The sequence below is a fragment of the Aegilops tauschii genome, chromosome 5, assembly GCF_002575655.3.
Source record: "Aegilops tauschii subsp. strangulata cultivar AL8/78 chromosome 5, Aet v6.0, whole genome shotgun sequence".
Classification (NCBI taxonomy): domain Eukaryota; kingdom Viridiplantae; phylum Streptophyta; class Magnoliopsida; order Poales; family Poaceae; genus Aegilops; species Aegilops tauschii.
In genome coordinates, this window is record NC_053039.3 from 473,623,342 (window position 1) to 473,644,745 (window position 21,404).

A 21,404-nucleotide genomic window follows, 5' to 3' on the forward strand; every position below is an offset into this window, starting at 1 on the left:
CTCTTAACGTCATCGCAACATGGTTGGTGGTGATTTCGAGCGGCAAGGAGGTTGCTTTTGTCGCCGGTAAGTCTAGGCGCGACCCTTCTCTTCTCCTAACCATGGTATGTAACTTTTGACTCCTCTTTTATATATTTTTGGCAGAGGGGTGAGGGGGCGAAGGAGAAGTTGATCTTTGGGTGTGTGCGTGTGGGTGGGCAATGGCCCCCAACCTTGATATAGTGACTTAAAATATATTGTAGGGTCTTGAATAGAATAAAGTGTAGTCATTAGCCCCCAAAAATTCACGTTTTCTCATTAGCCTCCCCCCAACATGTTCGTCTACCTCGGACATCGGCAAAGGAGCATCTGGAGTTTGTCCACGCCACAGTTGTTTTGGCTTCGTTCATGTTGAATGTTTGCACCGTGTTTGGTGTCGGATTTGAACATTGCAGCATGCAGGCTCCATGCGACTATTCCTTTAATTGGCAATCTTCACCCTTGTAATGTATACACTTTTCATAACCAAGCAAAACAAGAAGTGCATGTAAAGCTTTGCTCTTTCACGGTTATGCTTTGGTCTTGCAGTACCTAGCCTTGGGGTTCTCTTTTGCTGTGAGTTGAGGGACCTTTGCAAAAACAAAATAAAGTAAAAATATATAGAAACAAAAAGAAAAGGAGAATTATAAGCCTAGTTATTGCTCTCCAAAGACCACTTTATACTAAAGTGTTGAAATGTATTGTGAAAGTTCTGATTGTACTATCATACCAATGTACCCTATATCCTCGCTATTTTTTTTAAATAATACATTTTTTTAATTAATTTGTATAAATATTACGTCTATATTTTTATTTTCAAAAATAATACACCATCGGCCTGCTGCAGGCTGACTGGGCCTAGTCAGCCCACCACAGGGCGATTGGCTTCCAGTCGGCCCGCAGCAAGCCGACTGGAACTAATTGGTTCGCAGCAAACCAATTAGTCCTAGTCGGCTCGCCCTGTTTCGTTCGAAATATCCGATCCGACAAAAACCGATATCTTGAGGCGTTATTTTCTTTGCTGATCCCATTTTTCGAACATCTGTCGGTTTTATAGTTGCTGCATTGGAGAAGTGATACCAGTACTACATACTGTACATCTCCCACACATTCCTGTTCTGTACATTCTGAATCTACCTTCAGATTCTTGTGCTGTACTGTACATATACATACACATACAGTGATGTGATCTGCTATATCTAACAACAATGGAGGCCAGTCTATAACAAACCAGAGAGGCCGAGTCTACGCTCGCCGACATGATCCATGGACGGACGACGGCTACCGCAGCCGGAGATGCTCCTCTGTCCTGCACATGTAATAAGAAGACTCAGAGAAGGATCATTCGAGGCTATCATACTCATATCATCGGCGACCAAGAGCATGAATTAATGGCATGGCGGCGAGCGATGATGCGACGGAATAATGGACGGCTCACGCACATGGGGAAGAAGAGGCAGACGAGCGTGAGCAGCAGCGCGAGGACGAGGCAGGCCATGCCGGTGACGAGGTAGGCGCGGCCGAGGAACGCGTTGCGCCCGCCCAGCGGCCCCGCGGTGGACAGCACCACCGCCTTCCCCCCCTCGAAGCTGTACGAGTTGTAGCTGTTCCGCACCGCCACCGCCACCGTCTCGCCGGCGTCCAGGTCCGCCTCCACCCTCCCGTACAGCTTCCTGAACCGCGGCATCGCCGCCGTCCGCATCCACACCATCAGCTCCTCCTGCTCGCTCAGCTGCACGCCCCACGGTCCTCCCGATCATCAGCGTCATCATCATCATCATCCGTCGATCGTCGTCGGCATGAATGAACAAGACGAGCGGGAACTTACGGGCTTTCTCGGGTCGAGCCGCCCGCCGCCGACGAGGCTGCCGTTCTGGAAGTTCTTGGGGTACACGTGCTTGCCGAACAGCCGCTCCCGCTCGCTCCGCCACGAGATCCCGCTCTTGATCACCCTCAGCGCCTCGACGCCGCCGATGCCGCCCGCGCGACGGGGACGCCGGGCGAAGCTGTAGGTGTCGTTGAACAGGCTCCAGGCCACGAGGCCGCAGGGCACCACGGGGATGCCTTTGGCGGCGTAGGCTTCAGGCTTGCAGTCCTTTATGTCGGCGTTCGCCTCCTCCTTGGGGTCGCTCAGCTGCGCGATGTTGAAGCTCGTCGCGTACCTGAATCCGGCCACCTCGAATTTGAATTCTGACAAATTTTGAATTTGCATGAATTTGACAGTGAGAATCGTTGTACCTTCTGTGGTTCTGGTAGAACCTGTCGAGCTGGTAGTATATGAAGATTGGCCTCTTCATAGCGTTGGGGATCTACATGCAGTTGAAGGACAGAGGGAAGATGCACTCATTTCACCAAAAAGCCGTTTTCGTCGATTGAAGGCGCGAAATGGTTCACTTTTTTTCTTTATTGGCGATGCTAATTAATGGGAATTGTTCTTTGTTTTCTTAATTACCTTGAGATTTATTGTGCATGTCTTGTTTATCGACGCGTTCTGGATGTAGCCCACTTTGTTGTGAAGCATGTTCTTCGGTACGCACTTTGTGTCGTATCGGTAAACCACTTCGAAGACCTGCCGGAAAGAAAGATACTATTTCAAACTCGAATTCGATGAAGGGGAAGTTTCAAGTACTACATAATTGTATGCATAACAACAGGAAGCACAACTGCAAGGATATATAGTTACATACCTTATTTGAAGCCGCGTAGCAAGCAAGACCAATCGGAATGAAAAGTAAGCCCACGAATACAAGAATGGGAATGACCTGGTTTTGTCCAGAGTTTGAATTTGTGAAACATGAGACATTTGAAAAAAAAAGGGTGTGAAATGATGAGGTTTGGGCTAACAATTGGGGTCTCACCATATTGGGTGCCAGTATAGGCTTGCATGCTGGGAGTTGTTGCTGAGTAAATGCATGATCTTCAGAATCAACAGAATGGTTGGAGATTAGTATGTACAGTACTTCTAGTAAACCTTAACCACGAAAATGACCGTCCATTGAGTAAATTACTGATTTTAATCAAGTAAATTGTTGATTTTATATTTTATATTTTATTGAATAAATCACTTGTGGTTTCTTGTAGCTTTAGTAGTTAGATTCACCTAATTCTGAGGAAAGCTAGGAATGTTCTTTTCAGTTGCAGCGTATCAAGTTACGAACAGATGGCTTGCAGATCATCCAACAGAAGAGTAAAGATTAAAGTAGGCTAAAAGAAAAGAAGAATTCAGGGATATACTTGTAGAATCAAGCAGCTACGGCTAATAAAAACAACAAATCAAGCGTGAGAAAAACAAGAAAGAATCTGCCTCTGTGGGGAGAGATTAATTACACCGAGGCCTGTTGCGTTTCGGCGCTGCGGTGGCTGCTGCTGCCGGGCCGTGGACGTCCCTACTGCCGGAGCTCGGTCCGGCGGCGGCGCCGCCGTTCACCGGCGGCATCGCAATCTCCTCCACGAGAAAGAGCACTCCTCCGATGACGATGAACTCCTGGCTGCAACTGCTTCAAGAAGTATGCAACGGAGAAGAGACAGGCGAGGGGTTTGGTGCCCCGAATGTCAGAAGGAATTAAACAAGAAGTGATGGCGAGGTGGCACAGCAAAAGGAGGGAAAGGAAAGGATCGACAAGGTTTAGGATTAGGAGTAGAGGGGAAGCAAGCAAGGAGGCTAGCTAGAGAGACAAGCTGTCCCTGCAAACCACCGGAAAGGCAAGCATCACCTACCTGAACCTAACCGGAGGTCTGCATCAACCAACCCTCCCTCAGAGAAGTCTCGGGTCACCTGCTCCGGATGGATGGCTTTGGATCAAATATTATCTGTCTTTATCCACTAATATTATCTGTCTGCATCCATTCATACGCCGGCCTGTTGGGTGTTCTTGTCTGTATTTGGCGTCGCTAAACAATCGATCGATAATAATAATACGGCCGTCGTGTACGTCAACGGTGATCGATGCAGAGGCCGGGGCAGGGCTGGTTGATCGTCCCTTTTTTTAGGCGCTTGCTTCTCTGACTTGGGTTCGTTCTTGCCGATGCGTTTCGGCAGCAATGCCTGTGGAGCATGTGGAAGGAACTACGTAGGAAGGAGGGGAAGCATTGGATAATCAGGTGTGGAGCCGAGAACCAGGTGTCCAACAACAGCTAATACAGCCAGCAATATCTGCACAAGGGCTACACACAGCTGCATGCATTTTGTTCTTGTTCCATGTGTGTCTTGTCTGTTGGTTTGTGGGTCTCTATGGGCTGAGTAAGCCAGGAAGCGCTAGGCTGCTGCTCGCCACGATGCGTGACCGGCATTTGTTATTTTTTGGCTTTTGACATTTGTGATGATGATCGTCATCAATTATGCGGACAGTCGGCGTGCTTATGCCGTGATTGTTACTCAATATGCTTAAATAGATGGAGAAAGGTCAAGTCCGGCAAAGCAATCTGGGATACCACGGCCCATTCCATTTATCTTGGTGCGTGCATAGAAGAAGTAGGGGCAAATAATCATCTCACCGCAACCCCACTTGGATATGCCAATTTATTTATTTTGACTACATAAATAAAGTTCAATCAACACATAAAGATGAACTGTCGACGTTTGAAATTGAAAAAAAAAACAGGTTTGATGCATGTATACAAAGGAATATATTTGTCAATCGCAACTGCATTATTGGTGGTGTGTTAGCACAACTGAATCGAAATACATCTTTCAAAAACCAACGGCATGGTAGAATCTTGCGCTGTACAAGGGCCCATGTGGGGTGGTAGCCCCAAGTTTCTATGCATGAAGAAACACTTCTCCTTTCCAACACCGAACAAATACAGAGACTGCACACAACCAAAACCACCCCAAAAAAACCTAGAATCCATAGCATCATATCGACATGGTCATCGGAAGAATCTTCTGAGACGCCGGTTGCGGCTTGATCTCCCATGAAGCCTTCTCAACCGACTCCCCAGGGAGAATGAAAGGCAGCGAGATCTCCTTGATCATCAGGTCGCCGCAGAAGGGGCACTCGCTCGCCACGGCGTCGTCCAGCTGTGACCTCAGCTGTTCAAAGAATTAATCACAATGCCATCAGCATAAGAACTGCAGGCTGCAGTATATAATCAGAGTGTGAGCATCACCCAACCTTGTCGACTGTTGGTGCGCTGCTGACAGTAGATTCACCGTTCCCGGTCCCGCCGTTGTCTTTTGCTGCTTTCCTGTCCATCAAGCTTAGCTGCTTCTGAAGGTTCAGTATTCTCGCAGCCTACAAAAAGGATGAACGAACAGTTGAACATCTACTGCACAGGCTTAAGCCTAGTCTCTACTACTGAGAAATGGAACAGACAGTTGAACTTTCTGCAGGGAGACTTACTTGCACTTGGCTGGTGCAGCGAGTTACATGGGCAATCAAACAATTCGCGTGGAAGGCGTGTCCGCAGGGAAACACATAGAAGGGGGCCATGTGCCCAACAGACGTATAGCTTCTTCCTACTTGGTGCAATCCTCCCACAGTCAATATTTTGCGCCGGCATACCTGTTAGTTCAGGACAATGAATTAGCACCATGATGTGGTGCGCCAGATAACAAAGTACATAAAACTCATATGACCCTGAACCATCTACACTAAAACAGGAAAGAATGCGGGTGCACTACACAAGCTGTACTAACAAGACAGATATAAACTTTGGATCTTTACATGCTGCAGAGGGATGGAAACTAATGACTTATTATCACATAAAACCTGCAACAGGCACACAAGTCAGTAAATCTAATAAACCAAAGAGACCTCGCAGGGATCATTCTCTTACCCCACATTCCTCCTCGCGATCAATCACTGTGAATCTCTGAGCAAGGGCACCAATATCACTTCTGATGTTGTCTGCTCCACGCGTAGCATCATCCATCTCGGCCTTCAGTTGCTCAATCTGGCTGTTATAGTCCTTGAGAGATTTGCAGATTTCTTCCTGTTTGAAACATGCTTTCATTGTTATTGCCACACAAAAGGGCATGGAACAATTAAAACTGAAATGTGGAACAGTAATTGTAAACTACGATAACGTGAATTCATGAGCCTTTAAGACGAAATGGACATTAGGAGGTCGTTTTATATGTGCAAAGTAGATTGGGCTGTATGAACTTTCATATTTCTTACTTTAAAGTCGTCAATCAATACAAAGTCTGGGAAAAATGGCAAGATATCCTCAATCTTCAGCAAGTTGTTAGTTTCTGATAGAAATTCTATAGCTTTCTTTATGTTCTCCCTCTTGACTCCTTTCTCTTGCTCGATGACATGCTTTGCAACCTTAAGCCACAGCTTCTTCCTAAGCTCTTCATCATCTTCAACTTTGTCTGCTTCTGCCTTTGCAAGCTCCAAGTCCACCTAACGACCAATAAAGTACAGCAATTAGGGAACCTCAGGAAATGAGAGCACAAAAGTCATCAATATGTGAAGGCACAACAGATGCTCCTCAGATTAAACATAGTGAAGTTTACCCTCAAAGCAAGTGCCACAGCTTCCTCATGCATGGACATCATGCTGTAAATACGAACACAAGCACGCATCCTCTTTGCTTGGAGACATAGACGCAGAGCATACTGGGGTTCGTAAAAGAACTCAGGTCCATTTGCTTGTCCACTCCCAAACTTGGTGTCGAGAAATTGTAAAAGCTGGGACTCATCCGCCTGCAGACGGGACAGACCAGAGTATAGAAAACATATAATATCAGTTCGTATGTGCAGCAAATATTCACTTACGGCACTCACAAGTTACAACCTGGTAAACGAATGCAGGAAAGATGAATGATGACATGAGCACAATGCAACAGTAATTGACATTGCTATTATGCATGGGGATAAAGTCAATGCTTTCAACAGAAATAAGACAAATATCATTATAAAATTACTCGACATTTCCTTTTAGTATGTAAGAACGGCAAGACAATGTACATTCTTGGCATACAGCACACATGAGAAACAAATGTATGCACTATGGCAAGAAAATATACCTTCTTGGAATACAATGAGAGCAACAAATTGTGGACTCCAGGATCCTCATTGTTCAAATCTTTGACACAAAATTCCAAGTACTTAATGACCTCATGTGTTTCATTCCTGCGAGAATTGCTAACATGTTTACATTCATATATCATCTAAACAACAGAACAAATTAGTTGCTCATGATTGTAGGTTGCTAGAGCTTTGAGAACAATGGGTACTAAAATACTTTTAATAGTTTGATTCAAAGTTTTTTAGCTGCAGATTTGAAATTAACATTTCAATATAATAGATGTATTTTTACTATAACAGACATATTTTTACTATAACAGAAGTAAGCTAGTACGGTTGTTCCTACATCAAGACCATATTCTAATAGAAGAAAATAAGCTGTTTGCATATCATACTTGGCATGTGGTTCGCTCACATAACGCATCATCGCTGGTATAAGCTTCCCTGGATTCAACTTGTTTCTGGCCATCATCCACGATTCGACAGTCTCGTAAGCATCTAACATGATTAAATCTGGGGCAAATTTATACTGCAAGAACACAAAGTTGTAGGTGAAAATTTCGCTTCGTTTAACAACTTTAGCTGGTAACTTGCATGCGGTAAACAAGACGCCATTTTTTGAGTTCAAGAAAAGTACCACAAGGTCTACTGGAACATTATGTCGTTGAAGCACTTCCAAGGCTTTCCTTGCTTCTCCTTGCTGAACCAGTAATCAGCAGGAAATCAGCACCGATGCCTCAGCAAAGGTCAATGGGTTCGCAGAAGAATGCTCATATAGATATAAAAAATTTGTGTGTTATTATATGATTTTTACAGAGAATACGGTGCATCAAAGTGAAGCAATGGGTTCAACAGAACATGTCGAACAAAGTCCAGCGCAGCGATACTTCATAAAGCACTTGTGCTGAGTCAAGCGTATAAAAGATTAAAGTCTGGAGACATTTATAGATCGATGTATCATGTGGAATAACTATTCCATCTATTACTTTTACACATATACAAATTTATTCAAAAAATAAAGTTGTTCAAGAAAAATAGAGAAAAGGGAATTTAGAGGTAGACATTTATAGCAAGGACACAAGATTGACCTAGCTTGTTATTATTAAGATGAAAGTCTGGAGACATTTATAGGTCGGTGTATCATGTGAAATGACTATTCCTCTGTTATTTTACACATTACACATATAAGAATTTACTTACAAAATAAAGTTGTTCAAGAAAAAGAGAAGAGGGAATTTAGTGGCAGACATTTATGAAGGTATGAACTGGCCCAAGCCTATTCCATTGCATATGCTACAGGAAACATGCTTCCAAAAAAATAGCTAGAAAGGGTATGCAATTTGCCTGCTGCTTTCTGACCTTCGCTAAAGCATGGCATAAAATATTATGATAAGACTAGCGAGCACTTGTGTTTGACATCATGTACGCTCAACAGCGACAGTGTTAACACCTTCCTTAAGAGCATCTCCAACAGGTTCCCAAAAAAACTCCCCCAAGACCCCCAAGAAGTGGTTATTGGCCCTTTCCCAATAATTCTTTCCCCAACACTAAATCTAACATATGGGTCCCACTTGTCAATGAGACATATCCCCCTCTCTCTCTCGACCACAATGGCTCCGGCGGTGGTTCGACGGGTGCTCCGGCGGCTCAGGTGATGTGGCACTTACTGGGACTCGTATTGGGAGGAGTCAATTACCCCAGTATAGCGGGGAGTCGGGCTGTTTTATTGGGAGTCCCCAATAATTTTTCATGGAAAGGGGTCTGTTGGAGCAGGATTTTTGCCCAACTACCCCAACATCTGATTTTTATTGGGGAAAGGGGTTCTGTTGGAGATGTTCTAAGTTAATAAGTGCCTGACCTGAATGTAATGATGAACCACAATTTCATACTGCTCCTTCAAACCAGCAAAATACACCAGCTCATCCACTCTGCCATAACTGTCAACATTTGAAGAGATAGATCAGGGGCTTATACATGCAACCAGCAATACATTGAAACAGAGAAAACAAATGGTAGCTCATGCATTATGCATTACAAGTACAAAAGAACCATCTAAACTACAGAATTGGCATAATTTTACATTTGCCCATTTATACAACTCGGTGCTTCTTAATCCATAACCTTACGGAATATAAATATATATACAGATGTTCTGAGGTTATAACAAAAACATCAATTAGCTTTCAGATCATCTCAGGTTCCTTGGTGTTTTAATGCTTATTCACAAGTTTAGATCGATGCTTCACATTTATGTTCAGCTTATCACAAATATACAACATGCAGTCTCAACTGCTGCATTATACATGTGTTGTCCAAAAATATGCTGTATGCATATATGTGAATGTCCAAACTAAGAATCTAACTGAGATGTAGTGTGCACCAATAATAGGCATACCTTTCCAGCAGTATCATTGTTGTTGCTTCATCTAATACATCTTTGCTATCACTGAGAAACGCACGGAATTCATCTACTACTGAACGATATGCCGAGCTATTGGAATTTGTTACTGTATTTGTAGTGGTGCCTGTGCCATCTTCCAACAGGAGACGATTAATCTACAGAAGTTGTGCAAAATATACCGAGTAAGCCCCACAAACTCAGTTATGCAACCGAATATTGAAGCAATATTTCCAGTATCAATGCAATTTAAGTTACATTATTTTCAATGCTGGATAATGGAATCATGGGCAGTAGGTACCTTATCTAAGTACAGCTCAGTAGCCCAAGTCGAGATCATTGTTATTTGCATCTTGTCATCTTTGGTGAGGTTATCAAGCCTTCTCAATAAGAAAGTCCTGAGAGCATCCTGTCAAGTAGACAAAGTCAACGATTGCAGACATAAATTCGACAAGACATAGACAGTGTAACACTGTAAAATCTTATGAAATAGTGCACCCAAGCACAACAAAAGCTTAATGTAAGTAAAATGCACAACCTTAATGATACTATATTTGTCATGATGAATATTGGAAGTACTAAAACTACAAGATCAGGATAAATGAATAGATCTCACAGAAGTTTTTCAACAATGCATATTGATTAGTAGGAGTACTCTAGAAGGATAGTACATTCAAAAGCATGCAAAAATGTACTTAAGTTTTGAGTAAATTACCTGCTCACCTACGGATATAAACTTTAAACTGATCTCTTCAAATGATAAAATATAGTTCATCTGAAACCAAAGAACAAGTCCTCAAATGAACAAGGACAACAAAATAGCAAGAAAAGCTACTAAGGAACACAATTAACAGTATGGCTTTCACCTTTGCATAAAATGAAGCTGCTATGTAATATTCTTTTGCAGCAAATGCAGCATCAGCCTGCAAAAGAAATGGTTTTTGTATAACAGAAGGCATTGATCATCGCAATATTCCAAATAACATCCAGCATATCATCATATATAAGAAAATGATGCAGGAGCACAAAAGAATGCATGGGACGATTCTGCGAACATGCTCACATGCATCAAGATGTATGAACATCGTTTCACATTGATCTCTAGGAATACAAACATTACCTGCACTAGATAAACTTGGTCCCTCTGGAAAGGGTTAAGGCAATGGGACAAAGCAACAGCATATGCCTTCATATCCAAGTACACTTGCCACATGTCACGACCCTCATCAGACGTAGAAACCTAAATGACAAACAATATTAGTAACATTACATGACTCAAAAGCAAGTATCAGCAGAATTCCGAACCTGGAATATGGAGGTTTCATCAAATGCATAGAAAACTCCAGTTGATGCATCACTACAAAGCCCGATGATTCCTTTTGAAGATTCGGGTGTATTATCAACTACAAGCTCCTCCACAATTTGCTGACTGATTCTGTTCACTACCTAAGAAATACAGGTTATGTGATGCCTTTATAAGTACTAGGTAGTGGGGAAGATAAAAAACAATTCAAGAGAGCAAAATAAACCACACATAAAATATGCAAATCTATTTATAGAACCATCTTACCTTAATTTTGTCTTCAATCAAGAGCAGAAAATGGAACTCAGACACTGCAAATGATGATGGTTTTATGTTGGAATCTCCAAGTTTTGAATAGTCAAAGAAACCTTTGTTTTCCACAAAGTTTTCATCTCCACTCGTAGAGCTGCAGAACTAAAATTAGTAAGAATAAAAACAAATACTAAATAAATAAAGTGTTCTAAATTGAATTCCCCAATATATAGTTCAAGAATAAAGCAGTAACTAAAATATTATTATAGCAAGAAAAAGTAAAACAGCACCATAATTTTTTTGAGATGGAACAATAGGTTTTAAAAAAGTCTCATATGGACACTTGACCTTTGACCTTGCTTCTTAACATTAGGTTTAATCTTGGGTTATGACTAAGCTAGCTTGGTGCCAAAAAACTGGCTTAGTGCTTGGCTTGATATAAATAAAGGTTGAACCCTGCCCCAAAAGAACGGTTCAAGAAGCTAGCTGGAGATTATGGAATTTAAAGTTCATAGGCAAATCTAGAGTAACACAAGCATTCATTAGGCTCATCTTATAATGTTCGTTCTATTTGGAAACAGAATTTGATTTCTCACAGTTTAATGTTATTAAGCTAAACATTGATCGTTAATGTCTGTCACAATAAATGGGCACAAAGCCAATATTTTAGAAGTAACCCCAGAAAGGAATCTAATTATCCCATTTTCATGTGGACTGTCTAAGTCATATTATGTGCATTAGTAGTTCATGTTCAAAAAGTTAAGACAAATATGAGTACTAGGAGCATATCAGAAATTCATTGTTAGGTGCAATCTGGTTATACAAAGCCATGATCTAGTTCCTTTACAAATTACAAAACAGAATTAAGCTAAATATAGGAACAACATATTTCACCTGTGTTGAGCTCCAAAATTGAGTTCACCGTAATAAATTCCAGCTCCAGAAAGCCATCCAAAGTGTTTAGCCCTTCTTTGCTTGATAAAGAAGTGTAGTTCACTGGACTCCATGCAATGGATACATATGTTACAAACATAAAATTCTTATGCACAATAATAGTGTATAGAAGGCAGTCCCTTTGCTGCATCGTAAAAATAAGACCAAGTTAAACTTACCTATTAGGTATTTCTCCTGGGAGCTCCATGAAGTGAATGGCACGGTCGGTATAGCTAGCAAAAACAGTCTGGGCAACAAGGTTTATATATTAGACTATATCTTAAGAAAATGAGGGCATATACAGATCTTGCATGTCTGATTTCTTTTGGCTGAAGCAGGTCTGAAATTCAAAACCAAAATCGCAACCGAAAAACTGAAACACAACATAAAAATCTTCTGCAGAAAAATGTGTAGTATCTGCTGCTGCTAGCAGAATGACAAGGCATTCCAAGTGTACGTTCTAAATTCTGATCATGTACATTAATCTACAAGGCATACTGACTTGAAATGGCTGAGTATAAGGTATAGCATTTTCCATGTTATCGAGTCACGTACTCACGTTACTCGATGTAAACAAGATCAACAATGATTCTTTTGATTTAAACTAAGTTGTTTTTCTCACAAATAGGCTCACTATCGATAGTCAATACCAAATCGGAAGATGCAACGAATAAATTGAGAAACACTACTTACTTCCAAAGAACCAATGCCGGTGAACGAGTAAAGCCGTGTGGGTGTGACAGCCATCACATAGTATCTCGTGGCATTCCCAACCACAGCTGTCTCCATCTGCGCAACCAAATTGCTCAATAACACTCCCTCCAACACAAATGTAAGCAATGAACCATGGCGCCGGTAGCAACAATTCAAACCTGCAGGTCCTTGATGCCCTCTCGCAGCTCGGTGAGCTCGAAGAGCAACTTCACATACTTCTCCTTCTTATCAGCCTCGTCCACGGCCATCTCAAAGATCTGTCCAGCCTCGGTCCCCAGGATCACCTCCTTGGTTGACGCTGCAGCAACAAAATCACAGAGAGTAACCAATCAAGAACAGTGAAACAGCAAAGAAGACCTTCGATCATCAAAATATAGTTGGATCGATCAGCAAAAACCTTCGGTGATGGCTTGGCGATTCCAGGCGACAGCATTGACGAGGAGGCCACGGAGGCGGGGGAGTGGCTTTGGGCGCGGCCACCTGGCATGGTGGTAGTATGTCTCTGCGCCACCCGGGTGGATCACCGTGACAACACAGTGCTTGCCACCGGGGTCCAGGAAAACCCGGTGCACTGTATGGTCGCCGGAGCGGCCGCCCCCGAGGTCGATATCTGAAGGAGAGGCAACAGTTATTAGCCAAACAAAAACAGGTCTGCGAAGAGGAGAGAGGAGAGGGGTAGGGGTGGAGACTTGCCCAGGGCGTCCTCAAAGGAGAAGTCGTGGCGGACGAGCCAGCCACGGGAGGTGCCAAGGACAATGACATCACTGCCAGCGGCCATAGAGGTGACGGCCCCGTGGCCCCTCGCGGCCTGGCGCTCTAGGGGGTCGACGGAGAAGAGCTGGCCGGCGTCCATGGCAGCCGGTAGATGAGTTCGTCAGAGATTCTGGGCTCAGGGTCAGTTTTTGTCTGGGATCACTGGGCCAGTTCTTTTCAGCTGCAGATTCTGCAGAAGTGGATTCTGCAGGGCTGCCCAGGGAATCAGTTGAGTGCAGAATCCCCTGAGAAACTGCAGTCCAGTTCTTTTTAACTGCTGCATTTTGAAATTGTTGTATGAGCTGTCTGTTGAAATGTGAAATGTCTATAATACCCTCACTGAGTGTGTTGAGTAGCTAACACCGAGATATTTCGTACTGTTTTACCGAGAATATGAGCACCAAAACGATTTACAAAGATCATAAAGTGCTAAATATTACAATAAAAAAAGCTGTAAAGTTTTCTTCCCAGCAAACCAATTTACAAACAACATAGATAAATTGTTCACTGCCATACATCTTATGCGGAAAACACAAATGCTTGCAGACCCATGTGTTGTAGGTACACAGATTGCCAACGAGATTTGGAAGCATCCATGTGCTTGTACAATTATTACATGTTCTCGGACTAGTAGTTCTCTCTGTTTCTCAGAACCAGCGGCGGATCTAGGATTTAAAACAGGGTGATCCACTTAAGCAAAAATTGACAACAAATATGGCATGCCAACGTTCTAATTAATTTACCGATACCACATGGAAATAGATCAATATGGTCTTACACACATACCAAAAATCGCATAAGAGAAGCCTACATAATACAAACCCTGAGAAGTTCAAAGAAGACTACACGGCATTCTTAATTTGTTAGAGTGGCATTGTTAGAGTAACTTGTTAAGAGTGGCAAACAATCAGACACGCCATTATTATGTCACTGATCAAGTGTTCATGTGCTGGACATCAAAATTATGTGTATGTGTTCACGGGACTGTGTGTTCATGTACTGGATAGCAAGCCTGATTGTTTAGTTAACGCGATAGACTTGACTCTTCCACCTGATTGATGCAATAGACAGCAAAGAGCAAACCCTAAATCAGAACATGGGGAATGGGCAGTGCCGCAGCGGACAACTTACCTCAAGTCCTCAAATCGGGCTAAAGGCTGGCCGCCGGGCGGGGTTGCTGGTTTGCTGCCGGCCGAGTGCCGGAGTCAGCGGAGGGCGGATTGGGCGGCGGGCGCCGGCTTGCAGGGGCGCCAGGGGGGCGCGCTGGCGCCGAGCGCTGAGCGGGCGGGGCGGATCCTGGCCCTCTAGCGACGGGCGACGGCGTCCGGCGAGGCAGGCGGCGAGCAGGCGAGATCGGGAGCCGAGCAGCCGGGGTCGGAGACGAGCAGGGGCTGCCGGGCTGGTGCGTCTGTCCCGGTGTCCCTCCGTGCGCTGTTTGTTGGGCTAGCCCGCTGAGATCCGAACGAGTAAGCCACTATTTGTTGGGCTTTTTTCTCCTCTGGCCCATCTGCAATTTCCTATGGTTAGGCCGGTCTAAAATCCCAGGCTGGGCCGCAGCCCACCCTGTATACCGCCAATGGGCGGGGTGTTGGAAGCACGCGCTCATTGATTGCCCGGTGGCAAAATGTGTGTAGGCATTACTTGATGAAGAGCTTGTTGAACATATATGGTTGCTATAACTACTGATGATGCTCGGCTGTGGCTTGTCGAACTGCAAGATTCTGTTTCAGTTCAGCAGTTTATTAAGGCTATTGTTGCACTTTGATCTATTTGGTGGGTAAGGAGAAAAGCGATACAAGAACAACAATTCCAGTCGCCTCTGTCCACTTGGAGCTTTATAAAGAATTACCTACCTGATAAGGTTCATGTCCGTGGGTCAATGCATGGGTTAAGGTTCATGTTGACGCATCGATCTCGCGTAATGGTCAATGCATGTGGTGCCATGGCAGCGGTATGCCGAGACAGCACTGGCCTGTTCCTTGGGGCGTCGGCGAGGACAGTTGATGATATGACAAACCCGGAGATTCTTGAGGCAATGGCAAGCAGCGAGGGGCTCTCTTTAGCTCTTGATCTTAATGTTCAGAAGGTGCTGATATTAACGGATTGCCTGGCTATTGTCAAACACATTAAGGAGCACTACCTGGGCACTAGTATGGTGGTGGTGGAGGAGATCAAGTCCAAGCTTTTGATGTTCATTTCTTCAGACTTAATTCATGAAACTCGTGTGTAATAAGGAAGCCCATTTACTTGCTAAAGCTGCAACTTCCTTAGCCCCGGGATGCCATCTTTGGCTAACGGAAAGACCTGACATAGTTTGTATCCCTTTATCTGTTGAGATTTAATAGAGCTGCTTTAGCCCTCAAAAAAAAAAAAAAAGGAAGAAGATGCCAGCCTTTCTAAAAAAAGAGAAGATGCCAGCCGTTGGATTTTAATCGAATGAGTGAGAAAATTGACTTTGTAGTCGACCCTTTTTTTAGGGCTCTGAGGTATGGCCCATAGGGATGTGATTTTTTTCATCGAATTGCGAGCTTTATTATTGAACTAAATTTTGGTTACAATATGCCATCAGGCAACTGATGAGAAACTCAGAGCTTTGATCAATCCAACTGCCGTCCCGTCCAGCATACAAGCACATTGTGCACACTGAAGGGCCAACATATTCAGTAACCGTTCGACATGATTAACCGGAAGGGAAGCAAAACTAACGGAAATCTAATTCGGCTCTTGGGAGCATATGCTCCTACTCATCAAAAATGTTTTTTTGCAAATGACAAAAAAATGTGAGAAAAAACAGATGTGTTCATTGTCAGACCCAAATGCTACCTGCAAATTTTTAGGGGAAAAGCTTTAGCATTTTGACATGTGCAAAAATAAGTCAAACGATAAATGTTACCTCCAAATGTTGCACTTAATTTTGTTTTTTTCACTGAGGAAACAATGCTATCCCGTGTCACATGAAAATTGTCAAGCACAATTGTTTCACTAACAAGAACTTTTTAAAATTTATTTAGTATTTATTTTTAATTTACTATTCACCCGAGAGCATATGCACCTCAAAGCCAAAACAACCATCCATAAGATTAAGTATTGTCTCCTCAAATTCCCTTTATTAGGGACCAATTTCCTTAGTATAAGCGATGCAATTGAGCGAGAATTGTTGCACGAGTTCCATAGGTTGACTAACTCCAAGCAGTTCACCTCCATCATCACATGTGAGTAACCATGAAGCTGGGAAAAGATCACCCCCTCTTGAAGAGCCAAAAAGTTCAGCAATGAATGAATCTGAGACTCACCGAAGAGGCTTGCTCCAAGCCTTGAGAAACGCCAAATGAGACCGGGCTACACCTCTCGATCTTCCATGCATGGCCTCAAAATTAACCGAACCATCAGTATTGATTGTTACCCATCCTGGATCGGGTGGTCTCCAGCATTGTCCCGTCAGCGTCTTCGTTTGGTCAACCAAAAGTTTTAGCAGGCATAACATTTCATGAACCCATTTAATCGCATGCACCGAATCATAACCATCATGAATATGAGTCCATCATTTGCAAGAACAAATAGAGTGCATAATGGTGATAATCTTGCATCTGTCATCCTTTGAAAACATCTAATTCAACAAGATATCCCTAGCCCAAGTTTTTGGATGTAAGCTCGGTAAATGAAGATCAAGCTGATCCTTAGCAGCAATCCAAAACTTCTTTCACGTGAGTGCAACTAATGAGTGCATGCATCGTCCTCGTCCATGGCCTGACAGATGTCACAAAGACCAAGCTATTTTATGTGTATGTACTTCAGATACATTGGATCTGGAAGGATGCCGCGAATAACCCACCAGAACATCCCGAACCTTCGGAGGTACATCCAGTTCCAGAGTGCGGTCCACAACTGTTTGTTTGTAGATGAAGTTTATGTAGTCGTTCTTCCTCAAGAGTACTAAGCTCATTACGAGTCACAAAGAGAGTGACATGTTGATTCATAGAGTAGACGCATGATTTCTCCAAAGCCCATGCCAAGGTAACTTCGCTACCAGAAGAGTTCATACAAATATTGAATATTGCTTCTATGATCGGAGAAAATTCTAATGACAACTTCCGTGTACGAGTTTCCTGTGTAGTTGTTGATCGAATCTGAAACTGTAGAGAGCGGGGGCGACCCCATGTGTCCCCTTGGTTTCAGAGTTGTAGTTTTTGGATTCCGACTGTCTATCCACATTGATATAGTCATATCTTCACTGACTAGATGGATCAGACCCACTTCGAAGGCCTCCTTCCGGACCACAGTCGCCTTCCAAGTGGTGGACGCTCGAGCTTGAGTTGTTGTGTGAAGAAAAGGATAGTATCTCCCCTTCACACCCTAGCACATAGCGTCTTAGGATGATTCATCATGCGCCAACCATATTTGCCAAGCTTTGCTAGGTTGAAGAAACGGAAATCACTAAACTCCATCCCACCCTTGACTATAGGTGTAGCAAGCTTCTCCCACGATAACCAATGAAGAGATTGTTTGACTCATAGGGACATCGGGGAAAGAGAGATGGTTGCGAAGACAATTTGGTTGTGGTCTCGTTTAAGAATAGGGGCACTGTATATATCATTTGTTCTTTAGTTTAGCCCTTCATTTTTAAGTTTGGAAAGTTATGGTAGAGCAGCTTCCAGACATCCACGAGAATAGAGGGCTCGCTTCCAAGAGAAGCTATGTGCAAATTTCAGTTTTTTCAACGTGTAATTATGCAAACTCATTTTTTTAGCAACTTCTACAAACTCATAAGCACATTCACTATCCGAAAAAGAACTGGCCCATAATTTCTCGCCTGGTGCAAGATAAATGTGGCGCTCACCTACACCGCCCCAACATGGGTCGTGGCCTAGTAGCGGGATGATATGATTTGTTATTCCGGTCCGACGTTTATTTTGTTTTCCAAAAAAATGAGGGACCATTTCTTGTTTCCTTTTAGTGTGCTTTTCTTTTAGTTTTTCTCCTTCTTTTCCTTTTCCATTTCTTTTGTGTTTTTCCTTTTTTTTATTTAAAAAGCATGTTTAAAGTACATGGACATCTTTTTTGAACATTTTTTAAAATCACGTCACATGGGCATTTTTATAAAAGAACACTTATTAAAAACTACATGGGCATTTTTTGGTACAAACATGTGAATACTTATTAAAACTACATGAGCATTTTATAAAATGTGCGAAAACTTTCTTACTGAGACGACCAGTTTAAACAAGATGAACACTTTTAAAAATTTGCTTACACATTTTTAGAAGACATGAACAGTTTTACTTACATAAACATTTTTTTAAATGCGTGAAATGCTTCCTTTTAGTGTGTTTTTCTTTTACTTTTTTTCCTTCTTTTCCTTTTCCACTTCCTTTTTGTTTTTAACCTTTTGTTTTTTCTTTAAAAAACATGTTTAAAGTACATGGACATCTTTTTTGAACACTTTTTAAAATCACATTACATGGGCATTTTTATAAAATAACACTTTTTAAAAACTACATGGGCATTTTTTTTGGTAAAACATGTGAACACTCTTAAAAACTAAATGAGCATTTTATAAAATGTGCGAACACTTTCTTACCGGGACGAACATTTTAAACAAGATTTGTGAACACTTTTAAGAATTTGCTTACACATTCTTAGAAGACGTGGACACTTTTTACTTACATAAACATTTTTCAAATGCGTGAAATATTTTCTTAATTACATGAATATTTTTCAAAACAAAAATAATAATTACATTACATGAACACATGTTAAAACATGTGAATATTTTTTATAATTATGAACGGTTTTGTGAAAGTACAATGATTTTTAAAAAATGTACGGATATTTTGTTTACTTATTTTTAATTATTGTTGTTTTGCGTGTTAGAATTTATTGTAGAAGGGGAATGCCAAGCTTAACACATTCCTCTGAATCTGTTTTGCATGTTACATTTTGTTGTACTAGAAGGGGTAACCAGTGTGAGATGAAGAAGCTTGTTCCAACAAGTGGTAACCTGCACTGCGGCAAGCAACTCATCCCTATGTTGTCGGAAACAGTACAGCGCGTGCTGATGTTGTCATGTGTCTGTATTTTAAGTGCTTGTTTCCCTTTTGGCTGTGAATAACTGAAATTGACATTCGATGCACCCCAGAGCCATCAGTGATGAAACAAAATGAAATGAAATCAAAGCAGCATCTGGAGTTAATTTAACGGTGCCGCAGCCATTACGTGGTGTTACAAACTTGTGATTGCAGTTGCCTTGATGCTGAATGTTTGCACCTAAATCTGACACTTGCAGCATGCAGGCTCTGACATTGCAGGATCCAGCTTACATTCTGAAGACAGGCTGATAGCTTTTGGTGGTCTTGGACTACCTGATCAAACTGTGGTTCCTCTCTTTGCTTTGCTGTAACTGTAAGCATAGTTGCTCTGGAGTTGATTTATGTCGACCCATCTGCCATGCGCGCACCGCATCTTGAAGATATCCTTCCCTATTCCAATCATCATCAGCCTGAAATTAGCCAAGGAGATAAGAGGATATGTAGCTGGTAGTGGGTGGTTGTCATGTATCGCTGAAGCTGCATCGATGCTCAGTTGAGTTGCAGAGCAAGCAAGCTTTACTTTGCACAGCCTCCATGCATGTCCGTGCGTCGGCCGGTCAGCCGGCTCGCTCAATGTCCAGACCAGAGCAAGTCTACTGCAGCAGCCATGGCAGAGAAGTATTGATCTCACAATCCATTAGAAGACAATATCTACTTGCACTGTTACCTTCGCTAGTTGCGGGGGGTCGTCTGCTGTGCTTCAGACCACACGGAGGGAGGCACAGGCGGAGCTCACAAGAACACCGGCCGATGCCGACCGAGTCCGTGAACCTGAACCATGATGGAGTCATGGGGAATGAAGCCTGGTCCGAAACGCGCCACACGCACGCCATGCGCGCGTCTCTCTTTCGGACCCGGCGTCATTCCCCTCGACAACCATGACGCGGAACCAAGAAAGAAGACCAAGATCGTGTGTTTTTAATCTTCTTCCCGCGCGCGTGGCAGGCCATGAACTGCCCTGCCCGGCCTGTACGCGCACCAAGGAGCAGCTCTATATCTAGCGACGGGAAAGGCGGGCGGGGGTCGGAAGAGTGCCGCGCGCCAGGCGAAGGCGACAAAAGCAGCTGCGGATTAGATGCCCGAGCCGTCGTTTTCGCCGGAGATCGTCGGCGATCCGGGTGATGGCGCCGGTACGCGGCAAAGCGGGCGACCGGTTTGTGTGGTGGTTAGACCAGCTACGAGGATGATGATGATGATGATGATATTCCGGAGAGACTTTCAGAGTGCGGAGGAGATTAATGTTTGATAGACATATTCCTCTGTGGTCGTGACATGCAGGTGTGGTAGTCCGAGCGAGGGGAGGGATCCCCATCCAACTGACGTCCAGACGCGAAGCGATTCTCCTGCAAAGTGGACAGGGAGGCTTTGAGCGGAGGAGGAACCGAATGGTTGCGATGCCAAGCTTAAGGATCAAGCTACAGAGAACTATCGGATTCTTGTTCCGAAGTACCTTTCCCTTGGTTCTTTCCATGATTACATCAGTTGAAATTCAACTTAGATACTCCTAACTTCCTTCCACCTTTGTTTAAGTTCAGAATAAGATGGCGTTTGCCAAGTCTTTTTTCTTTCTCTCTGTTTTTTATAAAGGGTCCAAGGCCATTTTACTCCGATAAACGATGCTCGAGTACCCGCCTTCTGGGAACCTCGCCGGCGTGAGAGTGCCCTCCGCGCTGTCTGCTTGCGCCCGGGCCTCGCGTGGATGGCTCCTTGGCGCGCTCACGTCCGTCCGATCTCCGCGGCCACCTCGCACCCGGTTTGGTTTTCATGGCGTCCATGACACGTGGGCTTGTAGTGTTTTCGGTTGCACTTGGGTGCGGTGTCTCGTAGCGCGCGACGATGATGCCGGGACGGCCTGTCAGCATTGTTAACACACTGTCGGGCTGTTTCGCGCGCACCAGCCTGGTGCGCCGCACGTCTGGCTCGGTGCGGGACATCTAGGTGGTCGGAGAGGGCCATCCGAACATTGGTCGC

At 43.5% G+C, this 21,404-nt stretch overlaps 2 protein-coding genes and 1 long non-coding RNA gene across 5 annotated transcripts; all 3 read right to left on the reverse strand.

The window, feature by feature from the left end:
- Positions 1-1,048: 1,048 nt before the first annotated feature.
- Positions 1,049-3,866, reverse strand: LOC109737834 (ALA-interacting subunit 5). 2 transcript variants are annotated; one of them, XM_045229172.2, is made up of 9 exons: positions 3,736-3,866; positions 3,346-3,512; positions 2,877-2,935; positions 2,706-2,780; positions 2,471-2,587; positions 2,257-2,327; positions 1,847-2,180; positions 1,461-1,750; positions 1,049-1,327 (listed from the first exon to the last, which is right to left on the reverse strand). In XM_045229172.2, the coding sequence occupies exons 2-9, from the start codon at positions 3,452-3,454 to the stop codon at positions 1,300-1,302; spliced, it is 1,083 nt and encodes a 360-aa protein (XP_045085107.1). In that variant the 5' UTR covers positions 3,455-3,512; positions 3,736-3,866; the 3' UTR covers positions 1,049-1,299. The 2 variants fall into 2 exon arrangements, with proteins under 2 accessions (XP_045085107.1, XP_020152549.1); XM_020296960.4 differs by lacking the exon at positions 3,736-3,866 and having other exon boundaries at positions 3,346-3,719.
- Positions 3,867-4,645: 779 nt separating this feature from the next.
- LOC109737833 (vacuolar sorting protein 18) lies at positions 4,646-14,797 on the reverse strand. 2 transcript variants are annotated; one of them, XM_020296959.4, is made up of 24 exons: positions 14,479-14,797; positions 13,288-13,621; positions 12,992-13,204; positions 12,753-12,892; positions 12,574-12,669; positions 12,060-12,127; positions 11,842-11,943; positions 10,963-11,101; positions 10,698-10,838; positions 10,513-10,632; positions 10,259-10,315; positions 10,108-10,167; positions 9,694-9,801; positions 9,390-9,550; positions 8,853-8,931; positions 7,632-7,694; positions 7,390-7,523; positions 6,994-7,099; positions 6,482-6,670; positions 6,141-6,368; positions 5,797-5,952; positions 5,361-5,522; positions 5,133-5,252; positions 4,646-5,050 (listed from the first exon to the last, which is right to left on the reverse strand). In XM_020296959.4, exons 2-24 carry the CDS (start codon positions 13,445-13,447, stop codon positions 4,874-4,876), a joined length of 2,979 nt encoding a protein of 992 aa, XP_020152548.1. In that variant the 5' UTR covers positions 13,448-13,621; positions 14,479-14,797; the 3' UTR covers positions 4,646-4,873. The 2 variants fall into 2 exon arrangements, with proteins under 2 accessions (XP_020152548.1, XP_020152547.1); XM_020296958.4 differs by having other exon boundaries at positions 13,288-13,624.
- Positions 14,798-19,510: 4,713 nt separating this feature from the next.
- LOC109737832 (uncharacterized) lies at positions 19,511-20,639 on the reverse strand. Its single transcript, XR_002226682.3, has 2 exons — positions 20,101-20,639; positions 19,511-20,029 (listed from the first exon to the last, which is right to left on the reverse strand). It is a non-coding gene; the product is annotated as an uncharacterized lncRNA (long non-coding RNA).
- Positions 20,640-21,404: the final 765 nt, after the last annotated feature.

Excerpts from the sequence above, each read along its gene's own strand:
- LOC109737834 (XM_045229172.2), bottom strand. The coding sequence starts at position 3,454 with ATGCCGCCGGTGAACGGCGGCGCCGCCGCCGGACCGAGCTCCGGCAGT. Across the intron at positions 2,588-2,705 it reads GCTACGCGGCTTCAAATAAG|GTCTTCGAAGTGGTTTACCG; the intron begins GTATGTAACTAT and ends TCTTTCCGGCAG. Across the intron at positions 2,181-2,256 it reads TTCTACCAGAACCACAGAAG|GTACGCGACGAGCTTCAACA; the intron begins GTACAACGATTC and ends GGCCGGATTCAG.
- LOC109737833 (XM_020296959.4), bottom strand. The coding sequence starts at position 13,447 with ATGGACGCCGGCCAGCTCTTCTCCGTCGACCCCCTAGAGCGCCAGGCC. Across the intron at positions 12,893-12,991 it reads TCGCCAAGCCATCACCGAAG|CGTCAACCAAGGAGGTGATC; the intron begins GTTTTTGCTGAT and ends TTGTTGCTGCAG. Across the intron at positions 5,253-5,360 it reads GCTGCACCAGCCAAGTGCAA|GCTGCGAGAATACTGAACCT; the intron begins GTAAGTCTCCCT and ends TCCTTTTTGTAG.